The sequence below is a fragment of the Pseudonaja textilis genome, chromosome 3 (assembly GCF_049901715.1).
Source record: "Pseudonaja textilis isolate UNSWEBS1 chromosome 3, rPseTex1.2, whole genome shotgun sequence".
Classification (NCBI taxonomy): domain Eukaryota; kingdom Metazoa; phylum Chordata; class Lepidosauria; order Squamata; family Elapidae; genus Pseudonaja; species Pseudonaja textilis.
In genome coordinates this window covers 193,593,847-193,616,136 of record NC_141992.1, presented here as the reverse complement: position 1 = coordinate 193,616,136, position 22,290 = coordinate 193,593,847, and the positions used below count along the sequence as shown (strand labels likewise).

At 41.2% G+C, this 22,290-nt stretch overlaps 1 protein-coding gene across 2 annotated transcripts in view; it reads left to right on the top strand.

The window, feature by feature from the left end:
- Positions 1 to 22,290, top strand: part of COL22A1 (collagen type XXII alpha 1 chain) — a 257,920-nt gene that overhangs the window by 207,363 nt on the left and 28,267 nt on the right. For both annotated transcript variants that reach the window (XM_087931748.1, XM_087931750.1), the window contains 9 exons: positions 495 to 542; positions 1,198 to 1,311; positions 4,507 to 4,560; positions 5,834 to 5,887; positions 12,496 to 12,549; positions 13,572 to 13,625; positions 15,222 to 15,275; positions 18,945 to 18,998; positions 20,982 to 21,035. In XM_087931748.1, the coding sequence (XP_087787874.1) occupies positions 495 to 542; positions 1,198 to 1,311; positions 4,507 to 4,560; positions 5,834 to 5,887; positions 12,496 to 12,549; positions 13,572 to 13,625; positions 15,222 to 15,275; positions 18,945 to 18,998; positions 20,982 to 21,035 (540 nt within the window). The remainder of the gene's footprint in view (positions 1 to 494; positions 543 to 1,197; positions 1,312 to 4,506; positions 4,561 to 5,833; positions 5,888 to 12,495; positions 12,550 to 13,571; positions 13,626 to 15,221; positions 15,276 to 18,944; positions 18,999 to 20,981; positions 21,036 to 22,290) is intronic.

Here is a 22,290-nt window from a genome sequence, read left to right as displayed (position 1 = left end):
GTCACTGTAGGATCTTTCTTTCCTTTTCTTCCTTTTCTTTTCATTGGCATGTTTCATTCAGAAACCAACAAATTTGTTCCAAGCAAATACATTTTACTATAGAACAAGGTATGAATACCTGAGAAGAAAACCATGCTATTTGTACAGAGCGTGAAAACCACAGTCCCTTTACAACCTATGACCATCAACTCAGAATTCCTGAACCAGGACATGCTCAGGAACTATGGGGATTGAAGTCCACAGGTCATAAAGGAACATTAGTTGCCCATCCATGAAGTTGTAGACATCTCTACTACTCTTTCAACTTACATCAGTGGTAGCGGAGCTGCTCCTCCTTTGTGAGAGGTGCTTCAGTAAGGTGGTCCTTCAAAAAGACTTGATCAATTGTAAATTTGGTCAGTGGGTGGATAACCTTTCATGTTTTATCTTTGATACCAGATGTTCTGAAATGATGTCCATAAATGATGTAGGTGGTTTTATTTTTCTTCTCTTAGGGTTCCTCTCCTCTGCTTTCCCCTGATGATATCAGATTACTAGTTAAGGTAAGGCTTCCAAAGACCTAATACTTGGGAAGCATTAATGTAAATTATCAAAGTCTATAAATGCTGGTAAAATATTCTATGCATACAAAATATAAGAAGGAGAGTCTCAGGAGAAAATGTAGATATGCAGAAGATGTTCACGAGAGCAAAGGAAGTACATTTATTTACTTATTTTCGTGTTCTTCTTCCCTTAAGTAAAGTCTTCTTCAAGTCAAACTTAACTTTGGGTAAACATCATGAGCACACTTGTCTATTTTTTGTGGTAGGAGGCAGCAATATATTAAAAAAAATTGCCATTGTCTTCTTGTTGGTTTTTTTTTTTTCCAACTTCCCAATTAGCACACAATCCTGGTACACATATTGATTTTCCATTACACATTTGGAAGAAGAACAATTGCTGAGGGGGCCAGTGCTGTCTCATGGATAGCATTAACTCAGCTATGAGGAAGACCTCAGGAGAGTTTTCTAAAGTATATGGTGTATACAATAGTAAATCATGGTTATAAGTGTAGTGCACACACACGCAGGTATAGACAGAAACAAAGGTTTCTTTAATTTGCATTCAATTCATAATTCAATACAGTAGAAGCAAGATAGATTTGCATTTCAGAAGAATTGCCTGCTGTTTCAGTAACACTATGATTCTCCTCTTTAGGATGTTTGCACTGATTGTCCCCCTGGACCATCCGGTCTCCCCGGAATCCCAGGACAGAAGGGTGATAAAGGCCTTCGAGGCCCACCTGGGAATGATGGACCGGTTGGGAAAAGGGTAAGAAAGATTTGGAGCATAAGAGACAGAATAACAGAGTTGAAAGGGACCTTGGAGGCCAGGGGTGGGATTCAAAAAATTTTTAGTACCGGTTCTGTGGCCGTGGCTTGGTGGGGGTGGCAGGGCAAGGTTACTGCAAAATCCCCATTCCCTCCCCACCCCATTAACCTGCATTTTCCTGTGCAGGGCAACAAAAGAAGACCCAGCCGATCAGCTGGGACTCGGGAGGCAGAGAATAGATGGGGTTGGTGGGGCCAGTCAGAGGTGGGATTTGCTGGTTCTCTGAACTACTCAAAATTTCCACTACTGGTTCTCCAGAACTGGTCAGAGCCTGCTGAATACCAACTCTATTGGAGGCCTTTTAATGCAACCCACTGCTCAAATTGGAGACTCTACACCATTTCAGACAATGGCTGTCTATTTTCTTCTTATAAACCTTCACTGATGGGGCACCACAACTTCTGAAGGCAAGGAGAAATTTCTGAATAATTAGAACAGTTAATCTCCTTATTTCCAAGTTGACGTTCTCCTTGATTAGTTTCCACCTGTTGCTTCTTGTCCTGCCTTCTGGTGCTTTGAAGACTAGACTGACCCCCCCTCTTCTTTGACCCCCCTCAAATATTACCTCTACTCCTTCTTTTCATTAGAATAGACTGAATTGCAGATTTGCTGTCCTTCCTTGAAGGTGTACTCCTACAGGCCAGAGGGAGAAGGAGATTACCTCTGCAAGGATATTTGGCAGATTTCTCTTGCATTAATAATGGTTCTTTGAACACTTCACATTAGTGATTTATTGGGTTGCCTCTGTGACCTGCATGCATTAATGACGGATCTCCAAGCAATGTCTAGGAGATGTTATAAATCATTTAGGCTAGAAGTACTGCTAGATTCTGCTCAGGTGATATCAAGATCTATCACAAAATTATCAAACCGGTTCTTCTATAAGACCCTAAAGATCAGGCTCCTTCCTCCAAACATTAGGCTAAAGTATGGAATAAACCCATTTACTCTTGAATGAGACACGTATCAATTGGCTTTTGCTGTTTCTATTATGTTGGTTGTATAGTCAGCCAGATGTTCAGACTGGATTTGGCATTTTCCCCCCAACTATTGAGTCCTTCCCAATCACTTGGGATAGGCAGATGTGGATGTTTGATGGTGTTACAGATATTATCCCAGGATGTAAGCAGTTTCAAGTAAAACTACTTTTTGCAACTGACTGATGATTAATTTGTCAATGCCGATAGTGTCCAAGTGTTGCTCGAGAAATGTTGGGATTGCACCCAAGGCATCAATTAATATTGATTCTACTTCATTTTGTTATTATTATTGTTTTCATTATTCTATTAACCTGGGTTGTTTTGTTCAAATATTTATTTATCGTTGCATTTATTTTTCTTCTCTTCATCTTTCCTCAAACTGTAAGTGGTCCAAAGCCACTCCTGCAAACTGGGCAGGTCTATAAGTCTAATCAATCAAAAACGGACAAACAAACTTAGAGTCACCTTTGAAATATTTTTGGGGATGATCATGTGGGTAGATGGTCAATACAGCAATGACTGTTACATTCAGGAACATGGAACTGCATTTGTTTGTTTACTTTTTTGCAATTTGCATAAAGGAGATTTTTAAAAAAGTGAAGCTCATTCCTCTCCTCATGCTAACCTGTATGCATGCTCCATGCTTCAAAATAGAAAGTAACATAAATTCAGCAGTGTGTTCTGCAAATTTCAGGGTTCTCCAAATTTCAGGGTTTGGCTAGGCATGTTCCATGGGTCAGAATTGGAGCAAGCCATTTGTGAAAATTAAGGGCCACGGCTAATTCTGACTACATGCTCACTGTTGAGTAGGCAGTCATCCTTGGTCAGGGTCTCAAGTCCTCAGGCCATGTTCAACCTGCCTAAAAGGTTTGATATGTTGGTCTACTTCAAACATCATCACATTGAGGATTGGGAAAATGAATCATGCAGCACAATAAAAAACGTGTTTTTGAATGAGAAAGACTCCATAGGGATCTTTTCTTTTGGTAGTAACTGTGCATGATACTGCTTGAGGATTCCCACATCACAAGCTTTTCCCTTTCTCAGAGCCAGTTCGGTCAAGTAGTTAAGGCACAAGGCTGGAAATGATTTCTAGTCCCGTCTTAGCCATGAAAGCCAGTTGGGTGACTTTGGGCCAATCACCAGGAGACTGTGAGTTCTATACTCATCTTAGCCATGAAAGCCAATTAAGTGACTGGGCCAGTCATTATCTCTCAACCCAACCCACCTCATGGAGTTGTTGTGGAGAGAGTAGAAGGAAAGAGGATTATGAAATATGTTACTTATCAAAATAATAAAAAAATAGGATCGCCAACATGATTGCCATGTCCGATGACAGATATGGCACAAGAAGAAGAAGATCAAAATAATAAAGGTGGATATAAATTAATATAAATAAATAAAATATCAAATTCTCATGCAACAAGCCCAAGAGGAAGAGGAGTCTCATCTGCACTAGCAAATGGCATGATAAATCTGTGGCAGCCCTTTCTTACCAAACTATATTAAGTCAGATTCAAAAGTAACATTAATTAATCAAACTGATCATCTAATGTGATTGCTCCATTCTAAGTATTATCTCCTTCTGCATGTTTTAATGGAGATTCTCTGTCATCCAGGTCATGGTTGTCCCAAAGGTGCTTTTTTTCAAGAGGCAGCTGGATTTTCTGGATTTTCTTTGAAGACATTTTGCTTCTTATCCAAGAAGCTTCTTCAGCTCTGAATAAGCTTCTTGGATGAGAAGCGAAACATCTTCGAAGAAAAACCAGAAAGTCCAGTTGCCTCTTGAAAAAAAAAAAAAAAACACCTTTGGGATATCTCCTTCCATGTTTAAAACAATGCAACACTTTGGTGGCAACTATAGAAAAGGAACTGGGAAATGTGTAGAAAGCTATGAGTGGAGACCGTATGGTATCCTGAAATGGTCTGTGCCTGTGGGAGGACAGGGTGACCCCATTTATCTGTGTAAGAGGAAAAGGGCACATATGCTTTCCCATTGCTTCAACGTGTACCCTCTTCCTCTTGAGCAGATAAATGAGGTCACCCTATCCTTCCAGAGGCACAGACCATTTTAGGATACCAAATGTTTCCAAGATGCTATAGGAATGAACAATCAAGCTAGAAGACATCTGTTTGTAAACTGTGTTTCTTTCAGGGAGAACCTGGACTCAGAGGTCCCCCTGGGCCTCCGGGAGTGGAAGGTCCCAAGGTAAAAATGTACATTCTATCTTATTTGACTCTTGCTTCCCCTAAAAATATTTGAAAGGAGCTGGTATAGGAAGGGAAGGCTCTTTTTACCAAGAGAAAAGAGCTATTCGGAAGAGAAAACATTCCAATTTCAAGGTCCATCAAATTTTGCTTCCTACAAAAATACTCTTATTTATTCTAGCATTTAACAGTCTGAATGTGTTCATGTCTCCTACTCCTTTTTAAAGAAAGAGGATCAAGGATGTTATACATGAAACAGTTTAGGTGAATTTGACCCCCATTGGCATGCTCAAGTTAGCATGAAAGACAACTTCTTGTATATACAGAATTGGCTTTCCAAAATACTTGTTCCTTTCAAAGCTGGAGGAAAATAAAATGAGTTGGGCTTCCGTGGAACATCAGTTTCCGGTAGATCTTACATCTTTAAGAAGGAATTTTCTGAGCCACAACTCTACTGTGTAAAACTAAGCATTGTTGTTGTTATTGTTAGTCATGAAGTCGTGTCTGACCCATCGTGACCCCATAGACAAGGTTCCTTCAGGCCTTCCTATCCTCTTCCATCCCCTGAAATCTATTTAAGCTCACACTGACTGCTTCAGTGACTCCATCCAGCCACCTCATTCTTTGTGTCCCCTTCTTCTATTGCCCTCAATCATTCCCAGCATTAGGCTCTTCTCCAGTGACTCTAACGAAGCACAAACCCTATGCATCAGTTAGAGCAGGCTCCCCTAACCTGACGCCCTCCAACTGTAATGACTCCTCACAAGTCCCAGAAATCAGCACTTCCCCAGTCAGATTGTGCAATCTGAGGAGCTTCTTGGATTTATGGCTTCTGTTTGAAGAACAATTGGCAGCGATGGGTAAAGGGGCTTTTTCACAGGTTCATCTTGGGCAGAAATGCATCTATTCTGAACTGGGAGATCTGGTGCCTTAGATATCTCCCAAACTACATGAGGCTACCTTTGAAAAGCATTCAGAAATTCCAGCTGGTGCAGAAGCTGCAGTTGGTCCAGAATGCAAAAAAATGTGGACCGTTTGAGGCATCTCTCAATGTGCTCATATAACAGCACTATTCTGTGAACCATTCTGGATCCTAACAGGCTTCTGAATCTACTTCAAGGTGCCGGTTATCTCCTGTCATGCCTTATATGGCATCATAAGATCAAGCTATTTCTAGAACTGCCTATCACCCACTAGGTCCAGAAGGGAGGATATGCTCCTAATATCTTCCATTAAACCAAGTCATCTTATTAGACTTTTTTTTTATGTATTAGGGTCCTAAAGGAGGCGATGGGGCATCTGGTGAAGCTGGCCTGAAAGGTGAACAGGTGAGTGTAAATAAGGAATCAGCATGATTTATTGAAATCAACCAGTAACAACAACATTTCTAACTTGATACTTCTTCACTTGCCAAAGAAAGATCTAAGCCCTGCTTTTGGGTTATTCTACCAAAATATACATATGCCTGTAGTCTTTAGGTCATCATGGATTCCTATAAGAATGAAAGTCATAGGTTGTACAATTGACATGAAGACTTGACTATTAATAAGACCTCTGATTTGCATATGTAATCAAGTGTTTGTGTGTGTGTGTGTGTGTGTGTGTGTGTGTGTGTGTGTGTGTGAAAGAGAGGGAGGGAGGGAGATTATTCCATGACATTTGACTTTTTTGAATTAAATTATTAAGAAGCACAGTTTATCTGAGAAGATAAATCTTGATGTTTATATGAAAAAATGGTGATGGAATAGCTGTTAATATTTCTCCTGAGAATATTAGCAAGCCAAAAAATGAAAGCAAATTTTGTTCCATCCCTGGGCTGAGCTTCTATTACCCTCCAAATCTAGACATCTGCTTTGCTTCCTCTGCCACAAGAGATCCTGGCAGCTGCCATCCCAATTAAGTATGCTGTTTATCCATCTCTGCTGCAGACTGTGATAGAGAAAACACTTAAGATGCATCGCAGCAGCTTGTATAGCAAATGCAGCTTCTGCGTACAAGTTTACACAGGGTGAGCGCACAAGAGAGAGGAAGATTTAGAACTTCTCTGGAACTCAGAGTTGCTATTTAGAAGCAGGGAGTTTGGTGCAGACTAGAGCAGATTTCTCAGTCTCAGCTACTTTAAGATGTGTGAACTTCAATTCCCAGAGTTCTCCACCCCAGTTGAAATTAACACATCTTACGCTTGGGGAGGTTGAAATGGTAGAATTTCAAATCACCCTTAAGCAACTCAGTCTAATACTAACTAGCAATGAAATCATTCATTGCAAAGATCGCTTGGGGGTAGGAGAAACTTCTACTGTAATTCACCAGATTCTCTGCATGGATTGTGCCTGTGACTTTGTAGGACAGATGGGGAAGGACCTAACTATCAGATTGCAAGAACATGAGTGAACAGTTAGATGAAGAAACCCAAACTCATTGGTAGCCTCACATTGCAATGAACAAGAACACACATTCAATTTCACAGCTACTGTGATGACCTGGGGCATGGCACAAAAGCAACCACAGTCAGATAATCAATAAGAGCCCCTTTATTAGCTCCAACTTTGACCCCACTGTCCTGGTTACCTTCTGGCTGGAGAAAAACTCTCCCAGAAACAGCCTTTGGCTGCAGAGAATCAAGTCCCAAACATGGTCAACAAAAACTGTAACTATAAGTCCAGGCAAAATGAGGTAATTAGTTTGGCAGGGTAGGAGCAAGAATTCCACATGTAAAGGCACAGCAAAACTCAACATGGTTGGAAAGACACCAGGAACACAGATAAGAAAAGTCAACACAAGATAAACTCACGTTTGCTTCCAGCAGCTGCCGCACGCAGCCTGCATTACTTTAAAACTTTCTTCCCAGGTGTGGCTAACGAAGGGAATCAGGACCCTTTCCTCCCCCACACAACCCACATTGTTCTCTTCTCCGTTCCTCCCTGCGTGCCCTAGGATGAAGAGGGAGTGGGCCTGGGTCTTCCTCTGAACTCCCACACCCTTGTTCTACCTCTCCCCTGCTCTGCCCAGCTGGACTTTGCCCTTCCCCAGTTTCCTCCACAGCCAACAGAGCTACACTCACACTCCCTGTCAGCTGTTCATCTTCCTCCTTGGATTCAGACTCCCACAGGGCATGACAGCTACTAAGATTGTTGGCTGAGCAGTACAAAAATAGACAGGAAACGACTGAAGCCTGGGAAGCAAACCCCTTGTCAGTCAATAGGACTGCTAATTTACTACCAGCTTACCAGGTACTTAGGAGCCGAGGGTGGAGCAGCACTAGGAAACAACCAATCACTTAATAGTCACCCACCAACACTCCAATTAATAACTGAAAGTCACACACAGCCAGGCGCCACATAAATACTATGCACAGAACACTCCAGTGCACACATAGAGGGTGTGTGTGTGTGTGTTCCCTGATGATGGGCTCCAGCATGAGTCCGAAAGTTTGGAAGTGTAAACAATAGCAATAGCACTTAGACTTATATACCACTTTACAGTGCATTACAGCCCTTTCCAAGTGGTTCACAGAGCCAGCCTATTGCCCCCAACAATCTGGGTCCTCATTTTACCCATCTCGGAACCAAGAGGACATCATATATGAGCCTCTGCGGCGCGGTGGTTAGAGTGCAGTACTGCAAGCTACTTCTACTGTAGCCAGCTGCCTACAATTTGGCAGTTCAAATCCCACCAGGCTCAAGGTTGACTCGGCCTTCCATCCTTCCGAGGTGGGTAAAATGAGGACCCAGATTGTTGGGAGCAATAGGCTGACTCTGTAAACTTCTTTGAGAGGGCTGTAAAGCACTATAAAGTAGTATATCAGTCTAAGTGCTATTGCTATATACCTCCTTAATTTACTCGTTGCACAATGTTGAAACATCAGTTAAACATTGTATTAATTTTCATTCAATCTTCACTTCCACCGTATGCTTCTTTCATTATGTTCAGCAACCAGTCTTCCTTGAGCCTGGTGAGATTTGAAATGTCAAATTGCTAAATCTTTGGTCCTGGACTAACTCAGACTGGTTTGTGCAGGATGTCTAAGATAAACTTGGAAAGTCAGCTATTAGAAATAGAATGCTTCAGAGGAAGAACAATACATGAAATATATTTGTCGCTCCATGGAATCTATTTGGTATTTTGTCACCCTCAAGGACTGGGGGCAGGAAAGTGTGACAAATTATTTCTCTCCCCCCCACCCCACCCCCCAAAAATCTATTTTTTTAGCAGTAGTGCCAGGAAAATTTTACTAGCGCATAAGTCACCATATTCAGTCATCAGATTCAGTGCAAACGAACAGTATTGTGTTGTTGAAGTAATGGAACATCCATGTATATCCTACACATGATGTCCAGATTTAGCCATGGATGATAGATACTCAAATAGATGCTGTGAACATTGGCTTTGTGCTAGGATTAGGAGAGGTAAAATAGCAGAGAGAGATTCTTTCTCCCTCTAGTAGCTCCCATATTCTTCTATCTCAAGTTGTTTTTCATAAAGAAGGTTTAAAATTGCAAGGTTTTGGTCCAATGGGGTTGAAATCATTGCTTAAATTGAACCAGCTATGTTAGATCCTCAGGGAGGTTTCAGGACTCTTTCAGAGAGGCACTTTGTCATTCCTCCAACTTTTGTTCTTCACACACAACAAAAATAATAAGAAAGAAAAAAAAAGCGTACAAGTATAATTCAAATGTATTGCAGATGCTTATTTTTATTTACACACATTCTTGATACAGATACAAACAGATAAGAATATTTATTTATTCAGAAACTGTTCTTGCTATGTTCTCAAGGGGAAAATAACAATATATGCTGTATTATGTTGAAAGCATTTTTCTGGGGAAAATAATAGACACAGCTAAGGTTGAATATAGATGAGATACTTTGTCATTCATATTTTTTTTCTGAAAATAGTGATAGGGCCAAAAAGCTAGTTTATAGCCTGGAACCCAAACATTTTGGCTAGTAGATTGTGTGCATACAGAAATGTATGCAAAGCCATTACTCTATTCCCTTTTGGCATCAGTAGCACAATGCAGAGTGCAGAAAGCATAAAAAATAGCCAAAGCAATTAAAGACATTGGATATTGATAAGAAAAGAAAATATAGCCAGAACTAATTCACATCAAGACTTTTTCTTATTTTTCTCTTCTTCCAAACCATCCTTGCTTATACCATTCCCAAAAACTGCTTCCTGCATTGCTTTTTTTTTTTAAATGACACAACTTTTTCATTTTATGAAGATGCTATGTACTCCCTTCAGTTATATCGTTCTTAGTCTTCTCTTGACAGGGCAACTGTTAGCTTTGCTTTTATATATTTGCTTTGTAACTTAATTCTCATCTGTATCACTGTATGTTAAAACAGCCACCTATTTAACATTCTATGCAAATAGCCAGTGTGTTAAACACACACTTCTCTGCATATGCGTGCATTCGTGGATCCACCAATGTACCGATGAAATAATCACACAAGTATTTTACATATTTGCTCATCAATGTACCAAAAACAAACAGAAGACATCATATACCTCCTTAATTTACTCATTGCACGATATTAAAACATTCATTAAACATTGTATAAATTTTCATTCAAGCTTCTCTTCCACCATATGCTTCTTTCATTATGTTCAGCAACCAGTCTTCAACCATATTTTTTACAACAGTTCCATAATTAACTAGCGTGGGAAGAAATATCCATCTGGTTCAGTTCCAAGCTGGGAGAAAGGCACTGGAAACAGAATGGAGTCTAGAGGCTGATTGAAAAGAAGGTCCATTTATTAGTAAAGCAGAACCACCAAGCATGGGTCATGTAGAGGTCATAGCTGGCTCTATAGGCAAAAGATGAGATGCAAATCCTAGGTGTTTGTCTGAGATAATTTGTCAACCTTTTGTTTGTTGGCTTATCTGAGCTCCCAGGTAAAGTTTGGACTGGTCTGGGATGGTGTAATGAAGGGGCTTGTTGTTGTCTGAAAAGATGTTGGGAAATTTCTATTGTGGCTTAATGGCTTTTGTCCTGTTTTGGCTCTTGGGTGAAGGTATTTGCTTATGAATAGAGATATCTAGATACTTGTCTTCTTTCAATAAGCTCTTTATCTCTTAAGTGCTGATCTGCTGTGGGCTCTTAAGAAATGGTGCTTTCTGCCTTTGAAAAAAGCATGTTTCTCCCTTCCTCATTTTGGGAAATATAATATTCTGCCTTTTTTAACATTTCCCAAACTATTTCAGTCTTCTATGAGGGGTAGGCACTTATTTTTTACACTAGCATTCATTGCTATCCCAAGCTTTCACTAATTTTCATGCTTTCCTCAATAAACTGCTGAAGAGCAAAATCTAATTGCCATAAAGCTGCATTGCACTCAAATTTGGCTCACTCTTGTGCCTTGTGAATTATAATTCTGCAAATCTCTTTGTCTGGCCTATTAAATCAAGTGATCTTCCTTTTTTAAAATTTACTCTTGCTATATTTCCCTTGGCATAGAGGAAAAGTAGCAGGGTTTTTTATGTGTCAAGCAGAGGTGCAAACCCCATTCATTTTTTTCAGTTGTACCACTTATACTTATGGTGTTGTTTGGTTAAAAAAAAAATCCACTCATGTTTTTTAGCAAGCTGTACACTTGCTAACTTTTAACACGGTGTAGAACATGGAAAACATGGTATAGACTTGTTCGTGTGCCTTAATCATACTCATGCTCCGTGAAACTTTCCATCCTGATGATAAAGACAATTCCCATTAGTTTTGGCATATTATGGCTAGTAGGCCAGAAGTCCAATCAGAACCTAATTTAACCCAAAGCAAGTTCAGTGCAACCTAAAATCCCTGTCAGTTGAGGCTCCATTCAAAATCCGAGAAAGGAAACCTTAGACTCCATTGTTATAGAGAAAAGGAAAATCAAATATACAAAGTTATGGCAATGTTCCCACCCACAATAGTTCAAACCGGCCATCCAATCTGAGATGTGTATAATGTCAAGTGGGGCATCTTCAGGTGGTGTTTCAGACATCTGGCTCATTAGGATGGTTGACCTTGGCCTGCTTAGATAAGAAGCTACAGCTGCGCAATAAGCAAATAAGAAAGTTTCCCCAAGTTTTACAATTCACCATCTCAAGCCTCCACCACTCTTCCCACCGCCAATCCCCAATTAATTTTCCCTCCCCCCGTTTTTATGGCAGCCAGAAAGACAAGTAGAAGAAAGATTCTTCCCTTTCTAGGAACCATCTTGGAAATCCCATCCCATTTTTGTTGGAAGCACCAAGACACTTCCAGGATGAAAAGATTGCCCCCATGACTTCTCCATTGCCTGGAGGATGCTTGGCTGCACTGGCTCCTTTCATCTCTCTGTTAATGTGCCCACTGAAGTGGTACCTATCTTTCTATTCACGTTTGCACACTTTCAAACTAGAACAAATGATGGGAGCTCATCCTGTTACACAGCAGCTCTTGCGTCTCGAATTCAAGCTTACAAATTGTCAGCCCAGTGTTCTAACCAGGGGTGGGACTCTGCCAATTCGGGCCAGTTCAGGCAAACCCCTAGCTCCAAATATCAACTGGGAGCAAACTGGTTCACGGCGACAATTATGCGGCCCCGCCTGCCAGCCCTTGCGCTGTACAGACCTTTATCGTACAAGCTGATCAGCATGGAGGAATGGATTGCCATGCCTCAGCTGTGTTACTCCCCTGAAGTAACATAGCAGGTCAGGATTTTTACACTGCTGTTCATGTGTGATCACTGAACCGGTTGTTATACTGGCAGCATCCCACCCTGGTTCTAACCACATGAGCCACCGTTTTCTCACCTTGAAATTAATGCTTGTTAGCTGTTCTCAAGAATTAGGTGATATATGCAGTGCTTGATACACAGTGAGGGTGGCAAGTTGTTTGCACGTAGCACTTAAGGAGAACGTGAGCTATACAGCAGAAATAATAACATGAAATAATTATTATTCTTTTGTAGGGTCATCCTGGAATACCTGGCTTCATGGGTCCCCCTGGGAATCCAGGCCCAGCTGTAAGATTTTCCTTTGCATGCTAATTTTTAATCTTTATCTACTAGAATGGAAGGCAAATTGTTCTTGTAAATCTATTTGAGATTATGGTGATTTGAGGATAATGATTCCATAATTTTGATTATTGTTGATGATAATTCAATAACGTTGTTGATGTCATTGAGGATGATTCAATTATTGATGATGATTTCAATAATAATTTGGATGATGATGCTATTCATGATGATTCAGCAATTTTGATGATGTTGTCTTTGATGGTAATTCAGTAGCTCAATATTTTCCCCTATAATACTGGACTGTAGGAGTCTGTATAGATCTCAGAGCTGCGGCAAATATTGTACCTGGATAGACTGTACTTTATATATGCTGCTCATCTTATTAAAGTCTGTCCATGAGTGGTGGTATTCAATTTTTTTTTACTACTGTTTCTGTGGGCGTGGCTTGTTCTGTGGGCGTGGCTGGGTGGGCACAACTTGGTGGGTGTGGCAGGGGAAGGATACTGTAAAATCCCCATACCCTCCCCACTCCCGGGGGAAGGTTACTGCAAAATCTACATTCCCTCCCCACCCCACTAACCTGCTTTCCAGCTCTGTTCTCCTGTGCAGGGCAGCCAAAGAAGACCCAGCCAATCATGTGAGACTCCAATCATCTGGGACTCAGAAGGCAGCAAACAGATGGGGGCAAGGCCAACCAGAGGTGGTATTTGCTGGTTCTCCAAACTACTCAAAATTTCCTCTACCGGTTCTCCAGAACCTGTCAGAACTGGCTGAATACCACCTCTGCTGTCCATCTATCATGGTACAATATTTGCCACAGCAAATACAGTTTCAGCATTAATGTGCAAAAATTATCTCCAAGCCATATGAGAAAGAGGATTCTTCAGAGAGACAAATTCTGCATCGACTATCAGTTGTCGTGCGTCTGCGTTTTTGTAGGGTGGGATACGATGGTAAATGAAAACTTCAAGGCCATCATATGGAGGACAAATAATTGCTACATATATTTTTTTCCACATTGTTTTTAGGGACCAGATGGTTCCCCAGGGCCTATTGGCTCCCCAGGACCTCCAGGAGAAAAGGCAAGTTGCTGTTCATTCATTCAGAATATTGGAGAATATTCTGTGGGGACAAAATGGATCTCATAACTTTTCGAACATTGGAAGATATCTTAGATAGTTGATTTTATGAGTGATTGAGATTCTCAATCATCCAGGTCCAGGTTGATTTCAAAAGTCAGTTGGATTTTCTTGGTTTTTTTTTTTCTTTGAAAATGTTTTACATCTCATCCAAGCAGCTTCTTCAGTTCTTCTTCATTTAGAAAGAGCCTGTTGAGTCACATGTTCTGACCCAGGCTTCATCGAACTTAACAAAACACAATGTAAAAGTAAAACCTTTTTTTAATGCAAAGCTGGAAGTTACTTGCATTCCCAGCCAAAACTAATTAGACACAGTTCCTCCAGATGAAACCAGGCTTTTCAGTGCTGCAGAATGCTGTCAAGAAACCGGTCCAATTAAAGCTTAACATAAACCAACCCAAAAATCCAGAAAAATACTGACCAGAGTACAGATCTTCATGATGCACTCGGAGATTATTGAACTGCTTTGTTTCCTGCAAAGCTCTTTGTCATTAGGGGCTGACTTTTATTCCTTATGGGAGGGGCAATCACCTCCCAGTCTTACTCCCAAGTTGCCCCTTCTGCTTCAGCTGCTCTCACCTTCTAGCAGCTCTGCACACCTGCATACTGGGAACAGGCTCCCCTGGATCCTCTGCCTCACTGCTGCCAGACTCCAAAGGCTCCGTAGGCAGCACCCCACTCTCAGATGGTCCTGGCCCCATCCCTGCATCAGATGCAGGACCCTCATCCAAGTCCTCACCAGACTCCTTTTGTCCTCGCCGTCCCCTTTCGTCCTCACTGTCCGATACCTCTGCCGTCTACACCGGCTGCCAGCGAACCACAGCAGCATAGAATGCACTATTGCAGGCTAATACTGCTGACTGTCAGCAATTCAATTCTCACCAGCTCAAGGTTGACTCAGCCTTCCATTCTTTTGAGGTTAGTAAAATGAGGACCCAGATTATTGGGGGCAGTATGCTGACACCTAGCGGGGACTGTAAAGCACTATGAAACTGTATATAGGTGCTATTGCTATTTTCTAATTTTAAAAAAATCAAGAAAGTCTAGGTGTCTCTTTTTTGGGGGAAAACATCTTTGGGAGATATATGAGTGATGGGTTCTGTGAAAGGGGAAATTCTAAAAACTGTTCAGCTTTCACTGAGGATCTAAGAGATTTCTTAAGATTCTGGAGCTTTGCTTTTTTTTCTTCTTCTCTGAATTGATCTTGGTGGTCAATTTGGAAAAAATGGGAGAGGGATGGATGGAGATGGCATATTTATTCCCAGAAGGCCATAGTAGTTCTTCAGACCTGGAGAAGAGACAGGACCTGGTATAATGACTGTACAGAGCAAGGGTCTTCAAACCTGGCAAGTTTAAGACTTGTGGACTTCAACTCCCAGAATTCCTGAGCTAACATGACTGGAAAAGGAATTCTGGGAGTTGAAGTCCGCAAGTCTTAAAATTGTCAAGTTTGAAGACCCCTGGTAGAGCAAGGACTTGATTTCAGATCTTCCTCATCCAAGCATCTTAAAGATTCTAACACAGTATCATCTTTCATAGGGGAAAGAAGGTCCCCCAGGACCTCAGGGACCCCCAGGATTGCCTGGACTTATGGTGAGTGAAAATAATATTTGTAACTATTGATGCAAGATATCTGGAAAATGAACAATATTTCTATTGGCTCCTGAAACAGTTCAACTGGAATGGAGGTGCCACATACATATATCAGAGCAAAGGAGAAACATGTGTGGATGTCTACAAGTTTTGTTCCTGATATCTTTTTATCCTCACCCCCATGTAGTTACATAGCATGTTAAGATAGTAGACTGTGGACATATTGTTTGGCATTAAAAAAAAAAAACCCTCTTAATTTGAATTGGCATGCATGCAATCAGATTTTAACTACCCTGTTCTAAACTTGGTGATACAATACACTGAAAGAAAGATAACTCAATTTGTGGAAGGAAAAATATAAGAGGAGGAAAAGGTAAAGATAAAGGTCTCTCCAGGTAAGGAGAGGGAAATCTATTAAGGTATTAAGGTAATCCAATACCATGGTGACAGAAAGAATGCTTTTCTTGTTGACAAGTCCAAAATCTCCACTGTCAAAGAATCTTAGGAAATCTTTTTACAGCCCTGCTTCTCAGCATCTCCAAGATCTGTTCTACCCAGAATCAAGATTATTAGCCAAGATGAATTCATATTTTTGACTCAAAATTGTTTTAAAATTGTGCATGAATATCTTTACTGCTGTGTTCAATTTCCTGCAATCCTCTCCCACACTCAATCTTCTTTTCTGACTGGGACAAGGCTATTCAAGGGTCAAAGCCATCCATCAGAAGGAGTAAGGAGGTTGGAAGCATGGTGTCAGGGCTGCAGAAAGGAGAGGGTATTCCAGGATTCAGGAGGTGAGATGGAACAAGCATTTCAACCACTGGGAAATAGGTTTACTAAACAGCTCTGGAAGAACCCTACTGTTGGAAGAAATATCCAGGGCCAGTTCCAATCCGGGAGAAAGGCACTGGAGCAGTGGTGGGATTCGTGGTTTTTTTTTTTTTACTACTGGTTCTGTGGGTGTGGCAGGAAAAAGTTACTGCAAAATCCCCATTCCCTCCCCACCCCACTAACCTGCTTTCCAGCCCCATTCTCCTATGCAAGGCAACAAAAGAAGTCCCAGCCGATCAGCTGGGACTCAGAAGGCAGAGAATAGATGAGGACAGGGCCACTCAGAGGTGGTATTTGCCGGTTCTCTGAACTACTCAAAATTTCTGCTACCGGTTCTCCAGAACTGGTCAGAACCTGCTGAATACCACCTCTGCACTGGAGACAAAATGTAGGCTGGAGGCTGATTGGAAAGATGGTTTAATGATGAAGCAGAACCACATGGGTTTATGGCTCTGGGCAGCTGACCACATGGAGTTGAGAGTGGGTGGCTTGTATACATTCTCTTGGGCTTTGCCCTTGTGCTTCCTGTTTCTGTGCAAGAACATTTGTTCCATTGGCTGTTGTAGGGGTTATAACTGGCTCTGTAAGTTGTCTGAGCTCCCATGTTTGATTGAAGGTGATGAAATTTCCTTAGGAGATTGTGCAATGTAGTGAGCTCTGTGTCTTAGTACAGTGGCCCCCAACCATTTTTTGTACCACGGACCAGTACAAAATGATCCACGGACCGGTACCAGCATCAGCATGCATGACCAAGGCAAGGCTAGCCGAGCAACCGGCCAGCCAGCCATCCCCCGCTTCTCCCCGCCACCTTCAACTCCTCCTTTGTACCTTCTCGCGGTCGATGGGCTTTTTAGGCTATTTCTTAATCTCCTTCTGAGTAACGCAAGATTCCACCGCTATCGGGATGGTTCTTTGTTTGAAGCCCCCCCCACTCAATGAAACTAAGGCGCGAGGATTCCTTCAGCACCCAAACGCTGCTTTCCAACCGACGACTGACAAGCTCACCCGGAAGCACTTTCTCAAGCACTATCTAAACAAGATGGCGGCGCCCAAGCAAAATAGGCAGCTCGGTACTAAATGATCCATGGACCGGTACCGGCCCGGGGCCCGGTGATTGGGGACCACTGTCTTAGTGAGTTAATCCTATTATGTCCTGAAGGATCATATCTTAACCCCATCACCCTGGAGCTGAAGGTCTTTTGTCTTGTAAATAGATTGGCCCAGTCTTTCTTAATGGGCACAAAATATCTGCTGGGGGCAGGGAGCTAGAACTCCGAGTTTCTGTCTCCCTTCGAATTTTTATTTCTCTTTTAGGGGAAATATAACATTCTGCCTTTTTTAATATTTCCCAAAATATTTCATTCTTCTAGGAATGCGGGGAGAGGCATTGCTAACTTTCTATACTACAAAACTGCCTTACAGTGTTTAGGGACCAAATGAACCATTAGTTAATCAACTTGGTTTTTAGAGCTCCCTGAAGTTAAGGAGGTATAGGGGACACACTGATTTCAGATTAGTGGTGTACTCCCATGTATGGAATGGCTGAAGATTATATTCACCATGAAACCAGGACCTCAACTATATTATCATCTTTAGACATCTTGAAGTTATATTTTTTTTAAAAAAAGACTGAAGTGTGTGTGATGACTTAGACCAACCTCAATCTCTACCCTCTCTAAGTGAATCCGTTCTGCACTCATGAATCTAGTGGTGGCTCTGGATCTTGATTAATAATGATGGATTTGCTAATTATGTGCCTTGTGGTGAAAGTTAATCGAACTATGAAGCATGTGGGTGGTTTGAATTTCAGTACAGGAATATAAGCAAAACCTCAGAGGCTGAATTAGTAAAATGTAGAATCATAACTGGAAGAGTATACACACCAAAAAGTATCATGTCAAGCAGAATATCGATTTTTGCCAGGTGTATGAATATGAAGCTACATGTTAGCATGAGGCAAAATCACAAGGCTGCATCTCACTTATTTTGGCTGTGTCATCTGGGGGAATTCACCGGAGAAAGCAATTGTGTTTGGAAGGATTAGCAGTAACCAGGCCACCAAAGAGCAGGATGGCTGGACATCATCAAAGCTGACAACAGCCAGAGCATACAATAAGTCAAAGAAGTAATGTAAGGTCAGAAGTTGTAGAGAGACCTGGCCCATAGAATCACCAAGTGTCAGACATGGGCAGAGATATTTGGCAGAGAAATTTCCTGACTGTTAGAACAATTACTCAGTGGAACAACTTGCCTCTAGAAGTTGTGAATGCTTCAACATTGGAAATTTTTAAGAAGAGATTGAACAACCACTAGTCTGAAATAGTATCGGCTTTCGTGCCTGAGCAAGAGGTTGATCTCCAAGGTCCATTCCAACTCTGTTATTCTGACTGAATAGATAACACCATAATTATATTAGCATGGAACTAACCTGCAGTAAGCTCCATTAATGAACTCATTAACCACTTTTTGCTCCACTGTTAGAAGCATGGCCCGATACGTTTGAGGTGTTTATCTATGAAAAGAAAACATCATTTTAGAGAAACAAAGTATTATTTGGTGTGCATGTACATTATGCATTTGATTGGCTGAAGCAATGAACCCTAGTTAATTGTTTTGACTTGCTCCTTTTCATACAACCTTTTTTTTTTTCTTTGTGGATTTTCCACAGCATGGAGTTGGCAGGTTTGCTACCGGGTATAGTCTAATTTTGTCTAATTTTCCTAAATTAGTAATATTTGGTCAGTTTTTTTTTCTTTTATTCTTACAACCCTCTCTTAAAAATATTGCAGAATGTCTTTGCATTTCTAATCTTGTTTATCTGTTTGGCTTCTGTTTTAGGGTGTAGCTGGAAACGATGGCAAAGATGGTAAACCAGGATCACCTGGGGAACCAGTAAGAAGCTAGTTTGTTGTTAATAAATATACCTAATATTCTTTATCACTGTTCTTTGTTTTTTAGCAACCATGTCACAGACTCTTCTTAAATTCATAAATTTGTGTGAGGAAATACACTTTTCATGCCATGCTTTCATACATTTATGAACTCAGTGAGGGAACTAAAATGGCATTTAGTCTCAGAAGAAAAGCTCTGGATAAGTGAGACCAACGATGGTTGAGAACATAGATCAAACCAAGTCAACATGCTAATTAAAGTCTGCTGCACAGATGGAAAATATTCCTGGTCTTTTTCTTTCAATTTGCCTTGACAAGTTTATTTGATCACAATCATAGGATTAATCTTGTGACTTCAAATCTTAAAAATATTATTGCAGTTCAGGCCTTTAAAAATGCAGTGACTTGTTTGTTACCCCCTAATTTTACTATTGTAAATGAGTTTATGTTCAGTACTTTAGAATCAATTTCTTCTCCCTCTTCTTCTCCCTCTTCTTCTCCCCCTTCTCCTTCTCCTTCTTCTCCTTCTCCTTCTCCTTCCTCTTCCTCTCCTTCTCCTTCTCCTTCTCCTCCTCCTCCTCCTCCTTGCTTGTAAAGCAAAAAAAAATCTGAACAAAGATACACAGGTGGCTAGAAAAGATGATAGGGGAACATGTAGATTTTAAAACTGAACTTTTTTTATTAGGTATAATATCTGAAAAAATCAATAAGAAAGTATGTATTTAATATTACATGTCTTAACAGCAGTGAGGATTATATTAGCACAATATTGGAAACGTGAAGATCTACTGCGAGATGGAGAGATAGTAAGATACTAGATTGTGAAGAAATGGATAAATTAACATTGAAAATTAAGAAGATGTAGAATAGTATCAAACATGGAATTTATTTTACCACTGGTTGGAAAAAAGGGGTGGGGATTAAGAATGTAAATTTGAATTGTTAAGCAAAATAAATACCCAGACAACTCAATGTTTATTAAGCACTAAGAAATGTAATTAATAGAAAATCACTGTTTAAAAAAGAATCAATTTCTATTTAATGTATCCTGGAAAATTAGGGTGGATAGGGCTTCATTTGTTTTCAGTTGGGTACCTTGGGCGAGTTACTCTCCCTCAGCTCAACCCACCTCACAGGGTTGTTATTTGTTGTGGCCCATCAGCGGACAGCAGAGTTGGTGGCAGACTCAGACAGTGAGGAAGTTTTGGGGGAACATGGGCCAGTCCTGGAGTCTGGGGAAGGCTCTGACGAGTGCTCTGCGTCAGAGGCAGAGATGGGGCCAGGGTCATCTGACAGTTGCCTTTGGAGTCAGAGATCAGTGGGGCAGAAGAACAGCTGGAGCCTCTTCCCAGTGCGCGTATGCTTAGAGCTGCCAGGAGAAGGGAACAGCTAAGGAACAAGGGCCGACTTGGGAGTAAGGCCACAGGTGGATGGTGAATGGCCCCTCTCATAGGGAATAAAAGAGGAGCAAAAGGGGAGTAGGTCTTTGCAGGAGACAATTAGTTCATTTTGGCATGCTTGCCAAGTATTGCAGCATCTGAAAGATATAGGCCTGGCCCTTCTCAAAGCCTGATAAAGGTTTTAATTGGGAACTATCGTGAAAGACTGTTGGCCAGGACTTTGTTGGAGAAGAAATTAATTGTAAATCAAATAAAAGGGGTTTATTGGAATGAGCACCCAGCTTTGTGCTGTTGAGGGAAGCCTAGGTCAGAACATTATTGTGAAAAAACCTGGAAGAGGAGAGGTATGTTGGATATGTTTGCCACCTTTAGTTATTTGTGAAAATAATAAAGGCAGGATATAAGTAACTAAATAAGAACTGTATTACATTACTGCTGGTCAAAAGAATTCCAGAGCTCCATCAGAAGGTGTTCATTTTTGTGTGGCATTGTGCATTGCGTAAACCATGCCAATGCAGTATGAAAATTTGATTTATGCCTTAGCAGTGCAAGAGTCTATTCTAAATGTGCTTTGTTTATTTCAGGGTAAGCCTGGAGACCCGGGGCTACCAGGCCAAGAGGGTGGCAGAGGACCACCGGTAAGTCTCGTTACAAGCTGTTCTGGGACAGAATAAACAAACCTTTTCATTTATTTATTTAACATACATCATGAAATACATGGATAGCCGCAGTAATGACGTTTGAAAAGAACACATAGTGATATGATACACATAAGAGGAAGATGTGTTTTGTAAGGTGTAAACAACAAAAAAAGGAGTTCTATATGGAGTTGTAAGTTACATTTCAAAATATGTTAGTTCATAAAATAAAACAAATGTTTTATATCTGTCCCAAAGGTGCTTTTTCAAGAGGCAACGGGACTGTCTGGTTTTCCTTTGAAGACCTTTCACTTCTCATCCAAGAAGCTTCTTCAGCTCTGACTGGATGGTGGGGAACAGAAGGATTTATACTCCTTGCAGACAGCTGGTCATTTGCATTCTTTTTAGAGAGCCCTTGAGGCCACTTGGAGGGTTATCTGTGTCCTCAATGACCCTTTCAAAGGATGCAAATGATCAGCGGTCTGCAAGAGTTAAAGAAGCTTCTTGGATGAGAAGTGAAATGTTTTCAAAGGAAAACAAAGAAAGTCCAGTTGCCTCTTGAAAAAAGCACCTTTGGGACAACCATGACCTGGATGACTGAAAATCTACACACACACACACACACACACACACACACACACACACACACACACAGGTCTTGGCATGTTCGGGTCTTTTCCTGTGTAAGGTTGAGAGCATCTTGGCAATGTTTTGACAAGGTCCCACTTGCTATCTTCAGGCTGGTGTATCTATCAGCTTCCTGTGTTGTAACAACCTGGGTAATGGGCTATGCAATGACCTTCTGAGTTCTGTTGTTTTGACATCCTGGGTCTTGTGCTGTAATCTCCTGGGTCCTAATGACCTGGGTCATGGGCTGTGTGATGACCTTCTGAGTTATATTGCTGTGCCCTACATATTGTTGAGATTACAACACAGGAGGCTGATAGACACACAGCCAATACCTCAGCCACACATGTTCTTACGAAAAAGCCAGCCAATCTGCAAACATCAACTCCATCAACCAATCAAGAAATGACAACACAGCCAACCTCCCCACCAGCATATATAGAGAGACGGCAGCTCCGATCACGCTTTGCTCGCACAAGCACAAAGCCGAAAGCACCAGCCTGAAGATGGCGAGTGGGACCTCATCGAAATGTTGCCAAGATGCACTCAACCTTACATGGGAAAAGACCTGAACACGCCAAGACCTGCATACCTGCACCCATGAAAATTTATCCAATTAAGCACAGTA